The sequence below is a fragment of the Hipposideros armiger genome, unplaced genomic scaffold (assembly GCF_001890085.2).
Source record: "Hipposideros armiger isolate ML-2016 unplaced genomic scaffold, ASM189008v1 scaffold_81, whole genome shotgun sequence".
Classification (NCBI taxonomy): domain Eukaryota; kingdom Metazoa; phylum Chordata; class Mammalia; order Chiroptera; family Hipposideridae; genus Hipposideros; species Hipposideros armiger.
In genome coordinates, this window is record NW_017731431.1 from 393,624 (window position 1) to 409,660 (window position 16,037).

At 31.8% G+C, this 16,037-nt stretch overlaps 1 protein-coding gene across 6 annotated transcripts in view; it reads right to left on the minus strand.

The window, feature by feature from the left end:
- GRIK2 (glutamate ionotropic receptor kainate type subunit 2) overlaps positions 1-16,037 on the minus strand; it is a 638,721-nt gene that overhangs the window by 344,834 nt on the left and 277,850 nt on the right. For all 6 annotated transcript variants that reach the window (XM_019643649.1, XM_019643650.1, XM_019643651.1 and 3 more), the window contains 3 exons: positions 13,476-13,657; positions 10,581-10,634; positions 7,184-7,357 (listed from right to left, as the gene is read on the minus strand). In XM_019643649.1, the coding sequence (XP_019499194.1) occupies positions 7,184-7,357; positions 10,581-10,634; positions 13,476-13,657 (410 nt within the window). The remainder of the gene's footprint in view (positions 1-7,183; positions 7,358-10,580; positions 10,635-13,475; positions 13,658-16,037) is intronic.

Genomic DNA, 16,037 nt, shown 5'->3' on the forward strand with positions numbered 1-16,037 from the left:
TGTTTCCCAATCCATTTCTCTCATCCAGAACATTGAACATGGGTCAAACTTGCCATTAGCTCCATTCTTACCTCAGCACCTTCTCCAGAAAAAGAATCCACTGCTTATTTTCTTAACCACCTGCATTCCCTTTATACTGTGACCTGTACTTGTTTTCCCAGGTTTGATGGCTTGTTAGCTCTGCAGCGTGCTTGGCATTTTGGTTTTTTAAGATACGTTCATTGCTTACTTTTACCAATTCTAACTTAACGCCCAGTACATGTGGAATCTTAAATCTCAAATCCAAGACTGCAATGATACACTTTGCCCTCTTGTCAGAACACTGGCCAATCACCTTCTCTTGGTGTCCTTGTCATTGACTGTCCCTTGAGGGGCCCTCCTTTCTCAATAACACAAATTTCTATCTAGCTAGACTTCCTCACACCATCTGTGATTAGTTCTATTCATATGTAACTATATAGTTGTCAAATATAAAATAAGACTCTAAAAGGAGCTGAGGAAAATTATGAGCAGAAATGCATTTATCCTTTACAAGATTTATCCTTTACAATCTTAGATCAATGCTTTGAAGATAAATTTTGCTCTTCAAGGTAGAAGGGACAAAAAAGTCACTTCATTCAACCTTACCTTTTCCAAGTGAGAAGTTTAAAAATTGATCTAAAAAATAATATGACTATAAAGTAAATGCTTCATTGCAACTGCCATTTTTCATGTAAAAAACAATTATTTAAAAGAAATTCCATCTTTTTATCAGCTTTAGATAAATGTTGATTATTTAATCTGCCAATGAGCAAAGGCAATTAGATGGAATGTTCTATGCTAATAAAATCATACAGATCCTTATGTCATCTCAATTATTTACATCAGATTTAGCTTGCAGCTTAGCACATCATAGAAAAGTAATAGGTATATAAAGTGAAGAAATACTGTGCCGTTCTGTTACTCATGCCACATACTCTCCATGTCCTTTTACTGTTCATTAAATCAATCATATACAAATGTAATGAATGCAGTATTTGTGACTTTATTACATACTCTGAAATATCTTAGACAAGTATTTTTCCATAGTGATAATACAGATCCCAAAATATTTCTTTAGTTGTAAAGACAAGAATAAAACTAGCTGTTAATAAATTTTGTTAAATGTTAGACATTTTTTCAGCAAAATACTAAGAAATCATGTAAAAACCTGGTAAATATATGCCTGTCTCTTGCTATCACAAAACAGCATGGAAAACAAGGAATTTTAATAAGAACTTAAAGGAAGAATTAAGAAACTAGATCAATCAAATAAGTACCAAATTAGGAAAAAAATCAATAATCAAAGTTTGAACGTGATGTTTGTACTAACAAAGAAGTGAGCTGTGATCAGTCAGACATTCAGTGTCTTCTAATTTTGTCAATTCCCTAAATTCTGTGAGGAAGTACAGGTTATTGTCTTCGTCACCCAATCCTGAGTGCCTGGTATCAAATCCTGAGTGTTACATACAACATACACAATATTAAAAGTGATCAAAGAAAGGGTAATTAATTCATTGTTTTGCTACTCTTTATACTTTTGGCATTTTAGTGGAATGTGACATAAAACCAACTTTTTCAAAATGTCTTTATCAATTAAAAAAGGCGAGTTAGTTTGCTCCACCACTTGACAAAGTTTTATATTTATTCTCATTTCAATGGAATCAAAGAAAAGAGCACGAGTTAATTAAGATAAGCAGACAGTAGCAAAGGCGGTCTTGTAGTTCTAGCAGTCAATGAAAGCCTCCCTGGCCACACTTTACTTCTCTATGGTTCTATTGTCATTGACTTTTCAAAAGGTGAATCTTTGTAAGGTAACAGAGTGATCACTATGCCCCTTAGTACATGAACTAAAATCCCTGCTGTAAATTATGTATATAAGATATTGCTATCTTAATATACATTGAAAGAAATTATACAATTTCTGAGCCATGGTCTATTATTAAAAAGGAATAATTCTTAGGAAGACATAGGTACTTAAACATAATGATTCAGCTCTCATAAATAGTCTCCCTTTTTTTGTAAAAGAGAAAAGGGACTACTCTTCTAACTCACTAACATTTCACGATTTCATCAAAAGTGTTCCTAAGCTTTTGCTATTTAAAGTATTTTTCTAACAAATAATTGAGGCTAGCCTAATTGCATTTTTCTAAATGATTAGGTATCTTGATAATAAAGTTCAAGTAGGCAAATAAAAAACTGCTCTCCAGAATATATCTGGGGAAATGAGAAGGCCTAGTGATTAGAATACAGATGTAATATGATTAAAATAAATTAACACACACATTTATTCAAATAGGCATTCCTTCTTTCATCACGAGCACCTACTCTGCACTGGGCACTGAACTAGGTACAGGGGTTTCAAGGATGATGAAACCTAGTTACTGCCTCGAAAGAGTTGACAGTCTATCGGGAAAGGGATGTGAAAAAAACCCACAAAAGTAGCAGAGTTACATTTCCACATGAAGTTAAATATAAAATGCATTAATGAAGAAGCACGCCGGTAGGATGTCTGGAGGACTCACAGCAAATTCATAGCAAAGATAACAGATGACCTGAAAACTAGAGCATGAGTAGGAATATGTCAAGCATTCTAATAGGGGTAGGTGGTTCAGACAGTGGGGATGCCCTGTGCTGAAATGAGGAGGTGGATCAGCACTGCTGACACATCAAAGGTGAGGTGGGTGGCTTGGTGGAGCAGGGAGTAGGCAAAGATGAGGCTGGACAAGTGGCAAGAGCCGGATCATGGAGAATCTTGCAGCCTTGGCTAATGAGCTTAACTTTAATCTAGTAAATGACAGAGTCATGAGCAATCTTCTGGTAAAATGAGTGAGGAGACTACTGCGACAGTCAGGAGATGGAGCACTGGGTCCTTACATAGCATACATAGCTCTGGGGGTGAAAAGAAGAATGTAGTTAAGAAAGATATCGATACAGTAGATTTGATAGTTTTTGATGGTTGTTGAATGTGAAGAGAGGAAAAATGAACTGAAGAGAGCAGTTGGTAACCAGAGTTTAAATTTCCAAAACAGTAATCTCCCTATAGTAATCCAAATGATATAGTCAACCAACATAGTCATTATTGATTTGTGTTGCTAATGTACATTATCAAGAAATATGTATGGTATTCTATATCAAAATAAGAACAAATGGTGTTTTTAAGCTACTGGATAGATTACAGGTGCATTAGCATTAATATGCATAGGCATAATTGGAGCACTGGGAAGGATTTCTAGGATTAGCTACACTATTTAAAATGTACCTTGCGGTGTTTGTACTTGATTTTGTTCTCTTAAATTAAGATTGCTATAAACTGAATACATCAATATTAAATATAACTATTGTCAAGTTCTGATGGATTCAAAAAAGTGAATGCCCTCCCATAGTAACTCTTCCTGGGGAAGGAAGATGTCCAGAAGACGGGGAGAAACGTGATCTGATCATGCAGTAAAGCACAGTATCTTCAAACCAGGAGCATGGAAATATGAGAATATTTAATGGCGAACAGAAGGTAGAGAAAGGTTTTATAATAAGGGCTGATGTCTGGGGAGAGGTTTAGAGCACTAACTGGATGGTAGTGTGTGGGTATGGGGAAAAGTGTGAGAAAGGTGATATCATGAGGGAAAAAAAAAGAAACCTTACGTAGGAAAGAAGAGAGTTGGGCTTCCTTTCATCTTTCCTCCTTGACTAGATTAGGCTTGGGTGTACGGTGTGGAGTTTATATTTACTAAGAGACTAACATTATCTTTATTATGATGATCCCAGACTATAGTAGAATAAACTACAACTACAGGAGAAATGGCTTTATATTCAATAGTAATATAGCCGATACATACATAACTGAGGGGGCAATGAAGGTACTAACTCAACCAGAAAAATACTTATGATTCCAATGCATTATTTCCTTTAATAGCCCAAACACGAAGAAAGAATGTGAAAGTGTAAGCACTATAATCTCATATAATGACAGATGACTATGATACTGATAATAATAGGCCTTGAAAACACTAGCGACTCACTGATAGGACCATTTCTTTATGTGACCACAAGGAAAGAAAAGAACAAGAGATACATAAACACTGAGATCTCATGAATTAACTGAAGGGAATGTTGCCTACCCACAATGCCAGGCTATAATTCTTTTCTTTCCTAAGTAGAATCCTTTTAATTTCCTGATGCCATTCATGGTGGAAATAGCCTATTAATTTCTTTTCCTAAATATTTATTTATTTTTATTTTTTTAATATTTAATGACTAGATAAATGCTTACAATATAATCTGAAATTGAAAAGAAAAGGAATGCTCACCCAAAGCATAAATATGCCAACATTTTTATACAGATTTCATATTGGTTTTATTATTATATCAATGATGCACTATTTTAAAATTAATGTTATATAGTGAAAATATTTCCCATATAATCTTTCATATCATTATAGAAAGCTATCTAATGAAAATATTTTTTATGGGAAATTGTAAAAAAAATAATCAATCTGAATCCATTTTGGAAGAAATTTTTATTTCCAAAATATTTTGTTCTATGCTCTATTTATAAACAGAATAAAATAAATAGCTGGTACACATTTTTAGGTAAGAAATATTATTGAAAAATGCTCATATAAGTAAATTTATCATGAGCCTACTCATTTAAAAAATGTTCTCGTGTAAGTTTCCTGATTAAATCTTTATAGTTGCAGTCACTCAAAAAGACATATATAAATGAAGGGGCAATTATCTCTTATATGTGAAAACTTGAATTGTTTTCTTATTTAACATGCCACTTGAAGAGCATTTTATGACTCTACCAAAGAGAAGAGTGTTGACAGTGAAAATTCTTCTAAAGATTTCAAAATCCATGGTCTATACATAATGCCTAGAATTTTCAATAATAGGTCAATTTTCTCATCAGTGTGTTTTTATTCTATCACTTCTCCACTCACACTAAATGACTTGCCAGTTCAGAAGAAAGGCAGAAATGAGGAGGCATGGATTCAGGAATAGAAAGAAAGAACTCAAACCTGTGTTCCTCCGAACACAGGGTCCTTTTGTTCCATCTTCTGAGGTTTTCTCCAAGAGCTCTTAACTCCCTGGGTAAGAAACTAATATACCTTCCTTTGTATTTATCTACCTTCCAACAGCCTCCATAAGTTAGAGAGTACTTTGTTTCAGGGGATGACATGTAGACACATTCAGGGAATCATACAGAAATACAAAGAGTACCCAAGTAAAGTTGGATATTTTTTGTGATTCTGATATATCAAAGGGCACACCAACCTTTGGACATTATCAGTGAAAGAAAGTCTTAGAATATAAAAGTGTTAAGACTGTCATGATGCCTATTGGTTTACTTTTTCTAAAACCATTCAATAATGATTTTGAATAACAAATGATAAAATATACACCCTCAAATTAAAGAATGGTAAAGAAAGCTAGAATGCATATATGGAAAAAAATATATACATAATTAAAATAACAATTTAAGAGACAATATACATTTTAATGTTTAAAAAATAATATTTTCTTAAATTTCAAAAGTTTGATTCATTATTTTCAAACTGGAAATAAAATATAATATGTGTAATTTCTCTCTAGGTTGTATATTAGTTGTAACCTGGATGTACTTTAAAGAAAAATATCTTTATTTTTGTTATTTAGGTATTTTCCTCCCAAAAAAAGTTTCTCAAATATACCTTAGGTTATTCCAAAATACTAGATCAAGTCAACCCTTTTTTTAATGCAAAACAGTAAAATTCTCCTCATATTATTTTTTTTAAAATTACTGTGGATATAAGATTTTCAAATTCTAGTAGGCTATTTTTCTCACTAAAAAAACCAAACCAAATCAAATCAAAACAAACAAACCAAAACAAACAAACAAAAAAATGTCTTTTTGTCCATGAGGAGGTTGATTGCTTGAGTAACCATGATTTTCTCATAGTCCCTATGAAGACACTCAATTTATATTACTAAATCCTCTTTTAAGGGAAACATTTTTAATTTTTCTTTTTTGCTAAACATTAAAAACATACTCTGAAGACCCACTGAAGAAGTTAATGGAAAAATTACAACCATAATAGAAAAAGCTTTTCACACATCAGGATAGAGGAGGATGTTTATGCTTATAAAGTTTCCATTTAGACTGACTCTTATTAAAAGCAGGTGGTAATGACCTAGAAAATATAAATATTGTCCAAGGGTTAAGCTGTTTCCTAAACTGTAGCAATAATTTGGTCTATAGAAAATAGATTTAATAAGAATACATCAGGCATTTATAATTTGTTTAAATAGTATAGTATAACCCTATCCCATTCTACATTGGGGTATTGAGCACTTGAAATGTGACTAGTCTGAATTAATATATGCTGTGTCAAATAACACCAACTTTCAAAGACTTAGTAGAAAAAAATGTAAATATTTCAGTTATAAATTTCATATGGATTATCTATTTAATAGTATATTTATATAATAGGTTAAATAAAATAAATTAGTAACATTAATGTTTTTACCTGTTGCTTTTTTTGTGTATGTGTGTATGTTTTTTAACATAGCTATTAGAATTTTTTTAATTATATATGTGTTTTACATTAGAATTTCATTGGCAGCACTGGTATAAACAACTAGAGTTATATAAAAATATACCCTTCTTTTACATTTTCTGCATTAATCCCAGTTTCTAGGTTTAAACTAGAGCTTGAAAATGACAGGTGTGATTATTGGTTAGTCTTGAGTTTTAAAGAGTGAGTAAACTCAAGGGAGATTTTTGTTTGAGGTAAGTCATCCATATGACATCAGATACCAGAAACCAACATGTTAAAGAGTAATCATATATTGGCAGTTAAAATCAGAGGGATAACGATCAGGTAATGCCTTATTCTCAGCCTCTGGTATATCCTGTATATGACACTGCTTAATTTTAGAGAAATCCCTACATTGCAATATTTCTAATGATAGCTGTAATGCCTTTTGAGAATCTTGGATGAAAGTGTACATTTCCAATAAAAAAACCTGATTTGCAAAACTGTTAAAATAATCATTTGTAATAATAGTTCTGATGTCATGCCTTTAAAGTCAAACAATTAAACCAAAGTTTGTATCCAGAGGACTTAATTACTTATGAAACATTACTCAGAAACACAGAAACTTATCTTTAAGTGGGTATTCATACCGTCATAAATCCATCCAGCAAACCTGAATCGGGTTTCGGCGGTGCCTGCAACCGTTCCATTGACCACTTTTCAATGATGGAAGAGACTTGTGTATTTTCAGTATTTAATATTCTGAACCCTGTCATGTTAACGCCACTGTATCGATAGGGCTCTACATCAAGAGCAAAGAGGTCCTGAAACACAAATTTTTTGTGTGTTATTATCCACAGAGTATATACATGCATAATTGAAACAGTCACTTATTCTTGCTTCCCTTAGGGTAGTTAACACCATTGTAGCTCAAGTGATGTTAAACATCACAAGTCACCAAATTCAAATATACTATCCTCATGCTTTGCCAATGAAAATACATGTATTCTACATAAACATGTATGTATACATCATATTCTAATTCCACCAAAAGAACAATAAGCTTTTCTATAACCTACATTTAAGATTTGCACAAAGCTTTCTTCTCCACATTAAGGATAGCTTGCCTTTAAATGTTATGCATTAACATCTTACTTTTAACTGACCAAAGGTGTTTTTTCTATGCTCTGTGTCCTTATTTCCATTTTTATATTTTGTTTTATTATTTATTTATTTAATTAATTAATTTACTTGAGAAACAGGCCATAAAATATAGCTTCTAACTAAAGAAATTTTTATCAAAGCTGAGGAACAAAAGTTAACAAAAATGAGCATTTTGGTTGCAGAACCCTGCAGTCTCTCTGTCTTACACCCTATCCAGCAACTTCACCATGAGGAACTCGCTAGATTTCAGCTGCCCTTTCCAGTCTATATACAGCGAAGGCTCTGGCTTTGCCCGTTGGTTTTCCCAGGAGACAGCAGGCCAAAGTTGTCAGGGGGTTTGGGTGTCACTATGAGAACATGCAGTCGGTGGGGCTTTGCCCTCTTTCGAATTGATCTTGGAGACAATATGAGAGCCAGGGCAAGATGAATGTCATTCGTCCTCTGCACAGCTTGCTTTGGACTCATACAGCTACACAGGCTCCATAACAGGAATCCCGTTCTGTGGAGAGCAGCTGACATTGGCCTGAGCTATGCTCTGTGCTGTGCAAAATATAAGGGATCTTTAGGTTTTCGTTTTTCAATGTTTGCAATCTATCCAAGGAGACGTATATATATACATATATTTTCATTCATTCAAGGGGTAAATAAATAATGTATTATGATATATGTTAAGGAGTAAAAGAGTAGACATCAGCAAGGAATCAGAAGCAAGACAGGTGACTTTCAATTTTTATAGTCAGAAACAACTGCGTAAAGCAAATGGAATCTGAACTGCTATCAAATAATGGCCAGACTTTTGATAGGCAAAAGGAAGAGAGAAGCCATTCTAAGTGTCAGTAGAGACAAAAACTAGAAAACATAAAGCCTATTCAGGAGACTGATGTAGATCAGTTTGGCTATAAAAGAGAATTCCTGAAGGAGAATAGTAGCAAAAGAATAAACAAAGAAATTTTAAAAACCAAAAAAACTAATGATAGACAAGTTAGGTTAGAATCAAACTAAAAAGGCCTTTAATTATAGGCTAATAAGTTCCATACATCCTAGTTTGTGGGGTTTTTTTTCCTTATTGAGAGATACTATTGATTTCTCTAAAATATTATGATTATGATAGAACTAACCTCCAGCAGCATTAAAATATAATCTGCTGATGAATGAAGGCTTCCATTCCCTCTCCACCAGCCTATCACTTAGTTTCTTACAGGCTACAAAAAGTCTCCTGGTGGGAAGGGATATAGAGATGGTACAGCAGTTAACGTTAGTATTTACCAGTAAAATACAACTTACTGCTGGAAGAATGTTTATTGGAAGAGAGTTTTAATACTGGAAGCTACTGTGATTAACTCAATTTTAGTAATGTGATCTGATGGCTTCACCGCCCCTAAAAAGCAAGATCAATTGGAAGACTTTTGAGCTCACAGGGATAGAGAGAGCACTGGTTAGACTGGTTATTGTGGGGATAGAGAAGATGAACGCTAGGAACATTATGGAGGAAAAAATCAGTAGAATTTTGTTGTTGATATAGGAGTCACAGACAATAGAAGTCTTGAAAGAAGTCAGAAGAAAAGTCAATTTAGAGCAAAATACATTGAGGTTTAAATAATCTGACAGTTTCTTAATGCCACAACAATTAGAACTGTCCTGCAATGTAGCAACATGCAACAACTCAGGAACATTACAAATAGACATTTAGATCTTATTTGTACAAATGTAATAACTGAAACCCTAAATACATACCATTTCTGAAGAAAATACTCAAAGAGAAAAAAAGAAAATAGGATGTAGCCCCAAACTTGGGTATATTCTCATATTCTGGAGAAGGGCAAGAAAAAATTAGTGACAGAGGCATTGAGATGCTTCACAGAGGAAGATGTTAAAAAAAAAAAAACACAACAGGCCCAAAAAATGGAGTCACTTATGCAAAGCCCACATCACCAAGCCAAGGCTTGATACTTAATCTAACTGCAGTTCAACCTTCCCCAGAAATGCAATCTTAACTGTAATTTCCTGGTCAACACCAGTGAGATAATCACCTAAATATATCCTTTTGTCCCCCAATGGGAGTTGACTTTGCCTGAAATAATCCTTTCTTTTGTGTTGTTTTTTTCCTTTTACAACTTCCATTTTCCATCCCCTCTTTGCCTTTAGAAGCCTCCCGTTTTGTACAGCTCTTAGGAGCTCCTCTCTACTTGCTAGAGAGAATGTTGACCAATTAATAAATTGTTCAGTAATGCCAATTAGATCTTCACATTTACTCAGTTGAAATTTTATTTTTTAATAAAGTAATCAGGATATGGATTGATAAATAGAGCTAAGAGTAACTAGGTTTGGTAAAAGGGTTAAGTCAGATTTCCATGCATATTAAGAAAAAACTGTGTGGTGGGTATGTAAAGACAAAAGATAAAAGTAACACTCAATTTGCTAACTATAAATTAAATTATATTGGCTTTTTAAAAATCCAACTAAACATATGCAAAACAGGATAGTAAATTTAATATACTAAAAGAGTAGCTTCAATCAACCTGATTTTTGTAAAGTGAATAGAGCTACCAACATAAGAATTTGTGCTTTTCTAAAACATTGATTTCTCAGCAAACTAATTTTAAAATCCATTATGTTCTGAAAGTCCTCTAAAGCAATATAAAAATAATATAATATTTTGAATTTATATCTGAAATGATATTATTTCAAAATAGTCAGCTCCCCACCAAGAATTATTAGTTCTCTGTGATGATAATTCCTCCTGGGTTTTATCAAAATAATATATAGTATAACTACAAAAGTGCCAGTCATTGTATTATTTCTTCTCACTCAATAACCCATTTTCCATCTTGAAAGTCATAATAAAATTTAGTGTATTATCTTTATGTTTTATAAATTACTTACCAGAGTGGTAAAGATATAATGATAGTATTCTGTCATCATTCCCATAGCTAGTGCCTAAGAAGTAAAAAATAAATCAATATTAAAATATTAATATTGAATGTATATATCATATAAAGTACATTATGTCAATATGACAAGTAAGAACAAAATACTAGGATGTCATAAAGAATCAACCTATAATATTCAGGTTACATTAAAATTGGGTCAAACTAAATCTTTTCTCCAGTTAAAGAAGATTAGTGGCTACTGAAGGAATTTTAAAACCAATTCTCTTGATAGAAAAGCTATTAGTTGAATGTTTGCAATTGTAAAGCTTATGGCTTTCCATAATAAAAGGAGGAGACATTCCATTTGACAGAAACCTGAAATTAGCACTTCTTCATTTGTTATATTTGTGATGTGTCCACCACAAATACTCTAAAGAGGAATACCATTTTATTTTGATGAAAGGTATTACTCAATTAGGGAAAAACTGCTGTAAAGTACAATGCCAATAAGAATTTTTTTAGCATTTTTGAGACGTTTCCTTAGCATTAAAGAAGCAAATGTAAATCGCCACTGTTCTTTGAAAAGTACAGATGAGAAAATTTTTTTACTTTTATAAATAGACCAATTGCAAATCACTGTTTTATTTGACATTTCTACAGTCCTTGTCAATTTTAGACTATCAATCTTAAAACAAAGACTTTTTGATTAGAACTTCTAGCTATAAAAAGTGTCAATTTCCCCCTCTGAAAACAGAGAATGCTTTTGATATAGCTGCTTCTCAATGAACAGCAGTTGGTGATGATAACTGGGAAATGATCCACTGAACGAAGAGCTCATAGTAGAAAACAAGCATTCTCAGGGGGAATCTAATACTTTCACACAAATTACTAACTACAACAATTCATTCTAGGTGGAGGTGGAATCTTTGCTATTAAGGCTTGTATGCCAATTAGTTTCCTCAATTTGCCTCAGAGAAAATCTAGCCAGCCCCAAGGTCCACTTACTTTAAAAGCTTTTGGGCAGGAAAACTTGAAATTCACTGTTGCTGAGTATTTAGTAAAAGCTCAGTTAGTTTATATAAGGAAATTAAACAAACAAACAAATCAGGCTAACCTGATAAATCCATTCCTTTTTCTGGATACGTCTCATATTAGTTCTTGGACTAAGCCAGGCTAGCTAAAAGCCCAAATATGCCTGCTCTCCAACTCCTATACCATTTCATTAAAGTTCCATCATTAGCCACTGTTATGGAATCTCAGAAATATTTCATAAATCATAAAATAGAGTACTATTAAATGTACGTCTACATATATAAGAAGGAAGTGACTAGCTTTCTTCTTAAATTGGCTTCTAGAATAACTGAGAATCTAATGTGGGACAAATGATCTCTGAGACAAGGCAAGCTTAAAAAATAATACTATGCATATATATGTGGTCTGCTAGTGTTATAGAATCTAAAAGGGTGCATTATGTGCAATAATGTTACTCTGACTTAACTTCCATATTCTCATTTTACCTTTGCTCTGATTTTTCATCTACTCATATTGTTCAAATTATGTAACTGTTCTGTTGTACATATTTTAAATACTATGATAATTCTGTTTTCCTATCTGTATCCTGATCTAGCTTTATTTTGGAATGAATATTTTTTAATATCTCTAGGTCAGGACACACACACAGGGAAACAAGTATAAAATAGTAACTATATCAAATAGAAGGCAGAATAGAAATCCCATTAAAGGTGATGGATCTGTTCACCTTTCTGATAGCAAAATAAGTCAGTTAGTTCTTCTACAGATAAGACAACTGATCATTTATATTGTGTTGGAGGCCTAGAGAAAGCTTACCAAAGCTCTGTCACTGACAAAAGTAGATTGCTACTCACTCCAGGCATAAAGAAAAGATCTCCATTCCCAGTTTGTGTATTCTAAATGTGATCAAGAATTATTTTGGTATTAAATGAAAAGCACATCCTTACTCTAGATTTCAGTGCCTACTTTATTGCATTATTTTATTCATGACAAAAAAGTTCTCTTATTCTTTATTACTCAAATATAACACAAGAGCAATTTTTCAGATCTAACTAAATATTTTACTGTAGTGAAACCAACAGTCACATTGGAAGATTGGACAAACATCTGTTTAATAATAACCATGTTATAACAGGCATTTACTGTGAATAGTTATATTTTATGGGATATATTTTGACATCTGAATCGGCATCACTCTCCAGCAGCAATATTTTATTCTTCACATGAGGATTTTCAAGACAGTTGAATAATCCTAAACCACTGTGGTGTCAGCCAGTGTACATAAAGAGCTTAAAAAAACAAAGTCCAAAGATGTGTTCAAATCCAGGCTTTGTTACATAGTAAGTATATGGCCTTGTACTAGCTATTCAACCCCAACATCAGTTCCCTCATCTGTAAGATATGTGCTAACAGTAATTGCTGTTTTCCAGTGTGCTGTCAGGTCTGAATAGTGCTGAAATAATATTGAGAGGTTTTACTGCTATGAATTTCTCTTCTCCCTACTGGTTGAGTTTAATGGTTAACCTGCTCAGTTGTTCACTCTTAGTTTCTTCCCTCATTTCAGTACAAAACAGAAATAGCTATCTATTTCATAGATCAATATTCACATTAACAAAAGATTATTGTAGCCACTAGAAAATAACCTCAGAACTACCAAAATCTGTTTGAAGGTCATCAATAGTTACATTAATTTTCTTTTATGATAATTAATTAAAGCAATTGTCAGACTTTTTATCAGAAAATTATATCAAGTAGAATTATCTGGCTTTTTTTAAACTGACTGTGTAAATATAACATTTTGGTTTGAAAAACGAAGACCATATTTTAAATGCAAATTTAATAAAGAAATTAAGAATTTAACTAATTTAAAGATTACCTGTTTCAAAATGCCTGCTGCCATTTCATGGCTACAGTCAAAAATGACATGGAACTCCTTGCCTCTTTTCATTTCTTTTAGTAAGGGTTTTGCATCCTTTGTATCAGCAGGTAGCTGACGGATTTTAAGTCGAAGATTGTATCTTGATGGAGCTTTGATGAGCTCTTGCAAACGAATGAGACCTTTAATGGAAAAGGTAAAAAAAAATAATATTAGAGAAAAAAAGGAGTGGGTTATAGAATCACAAAACATACTATTAATACAATGCCTGTTTTCCTTGACCATATGTATATGTGCAATATATAGTGTGTCTATTGAAATTCTCCTTTCAGAACTCTAGATCCTAGCAATTTTTGTTGAAATAATCACTTCTCAAATTCCATAAGGTATTTTTTCAAATTATGAAAGACAAAAATGACTATAAGTTAATATAAATAATTTAAATATATAAGAGAATACAGAGTCAAATAGCTTTCCTCTATACCCCAGTGGGTCACTGTTAATGGCTTGAAATATAATTCTTCCATATACTGTTTCACCTATATACATAGAAGTTCATTTCGATTTGTATTTTATATTAGTAGTTGCTCTGTGACAATGTCTTTTAGTTTGTTGTAAGTCAGTAATTATTGTTCTAGTTTGTCCTTAATTAACAGTTTTATAGTGGGAATAATTTATTTTTAAAAACTGCTTATTTCTTTTTTGTTTTAGTTTACAAATAATGGTATAATAATTTGGTGTATATGCAAGAGTGAAATAATTTTCCTTAATAAAATAGACTCTAATAATAATCCTGAACCACAATTAAATTACTTTAAGAAATAAAACTAACTTTTTTGTATTGTTTTCTAGGTGTAATATTAACTTCAGAAATAAATATAACTACATACATTTAATGCAAACATTTTCCTAGGGAAGTAGTTCCTGGTTATATGTTTCAAAAATAAATCAAACTAATAGATACATACATTTTCAACAAATCATAGAAATGTTAATGCATTTTAAAATGACAGGAACAAATCATTGACTATATTCTTTATACAAACTTCAAATAATGAAACTCCTTTAAGAACTGATATAAAAGACCCAATATATAAAAGATTATGATAAGAAAGAAAAGGATCATCCAATTCTATCCTAGCTTGGACCAAATTAAGCAATCTCCTTTTCTTCTCTTCTTACTCTTACTTTTTATCTATTTTTCCATCTCATCTGTACATTTATTTATCTTTATTTCTATCTTCCCTGACAAACTATCTCCATAAATATTAGTATGACAAATAATAATAAAGGAAAATATTTGTGAATAACTAACTTGGAACACAGATAGATAGATTAGATAGATAGATAGATAGATAGATAGATAGAGACATATGTTACTTTTGTAATCTGGAAATGGGAATAAAAATACACCCATTATAACTAAAAATCTAATCTGATTAAAATAACATTTAAGATCCAGAGACTAAAACTCAATCATAGGAATTTTTAAATAAATAGTAGATTATCTTATACATATTATGCTATTTACACTTTAATATATTGCAAAATAGTTAACAATAAAATTAACATGACTAATTTTCATTCTTAAATAAAACATACAATTTAAAAATATATAAATTCAAATGAACCTAGTATATTGTTTTTAAAATATTTCCCATAAAATTTGCTTCACTGTAAATTATTTTAGAATTTTGTCATTTAAAATACTACAAATAAAATATAAATATAAATAAAATACTACAAATAATGGTTACATACATTACACAGTATAATATTATTAGCTCATGTTGTTTTATGAATATAAATATTTACTAACTATAGTAAAATAAATACTACATATTTAATTGATATTAAATGTGCCCATTAAGTACTATAATTCTGTCTAGGGAATTAACATGTATATAATGAGTACAGATTATGTTATATATATAAAAACATTGAGCTGTACAAATGCGAAAATAAATATCTGAATGTATAACACCTACCTAATTGTAGTAGAGTTAACATTGGGCTAATAAAATCATCCAAAACATACATAAAAAGTAACAGATCCACAGGACAATGTAGTTTCCATGTCTATAAATGAGAGACTTATCTACATCAGCAGTTCTCAAAGTGTGGTACACAAATCCTTCCATCCTCTCAGGGGGGTCCCTGAGGTCCTACTATTTTCATAATAATACTAAGAGGCTATTTGGCTTTTTTGCTTTCATTCTCTTACATGTGTGCAGTGGGGTTTTCTAGAGGTTATAAAACATGTGTAATGCCACAGCAAATTGAATGAGAGAACAGATATGAAAATCCAACTAACTCCCATTAAACCAAATATTAGAGACTTAGGGGAATGTAGAACAATGCTACTCTTCTATTTTTTGTTTTGTTTTGGAAAATGTAGGCATTTTTCACTAAAAATATGCTATTTTTATGTTACTAGATTGTAGGTTTATTATTGCTATTATTACATGAATTAATATTTAAATGTTATGATTTTACAGTAATATGGTAAATATCAATAAATATAACACATTACAAATGCTTCTAGATATCCTCAAAAATATT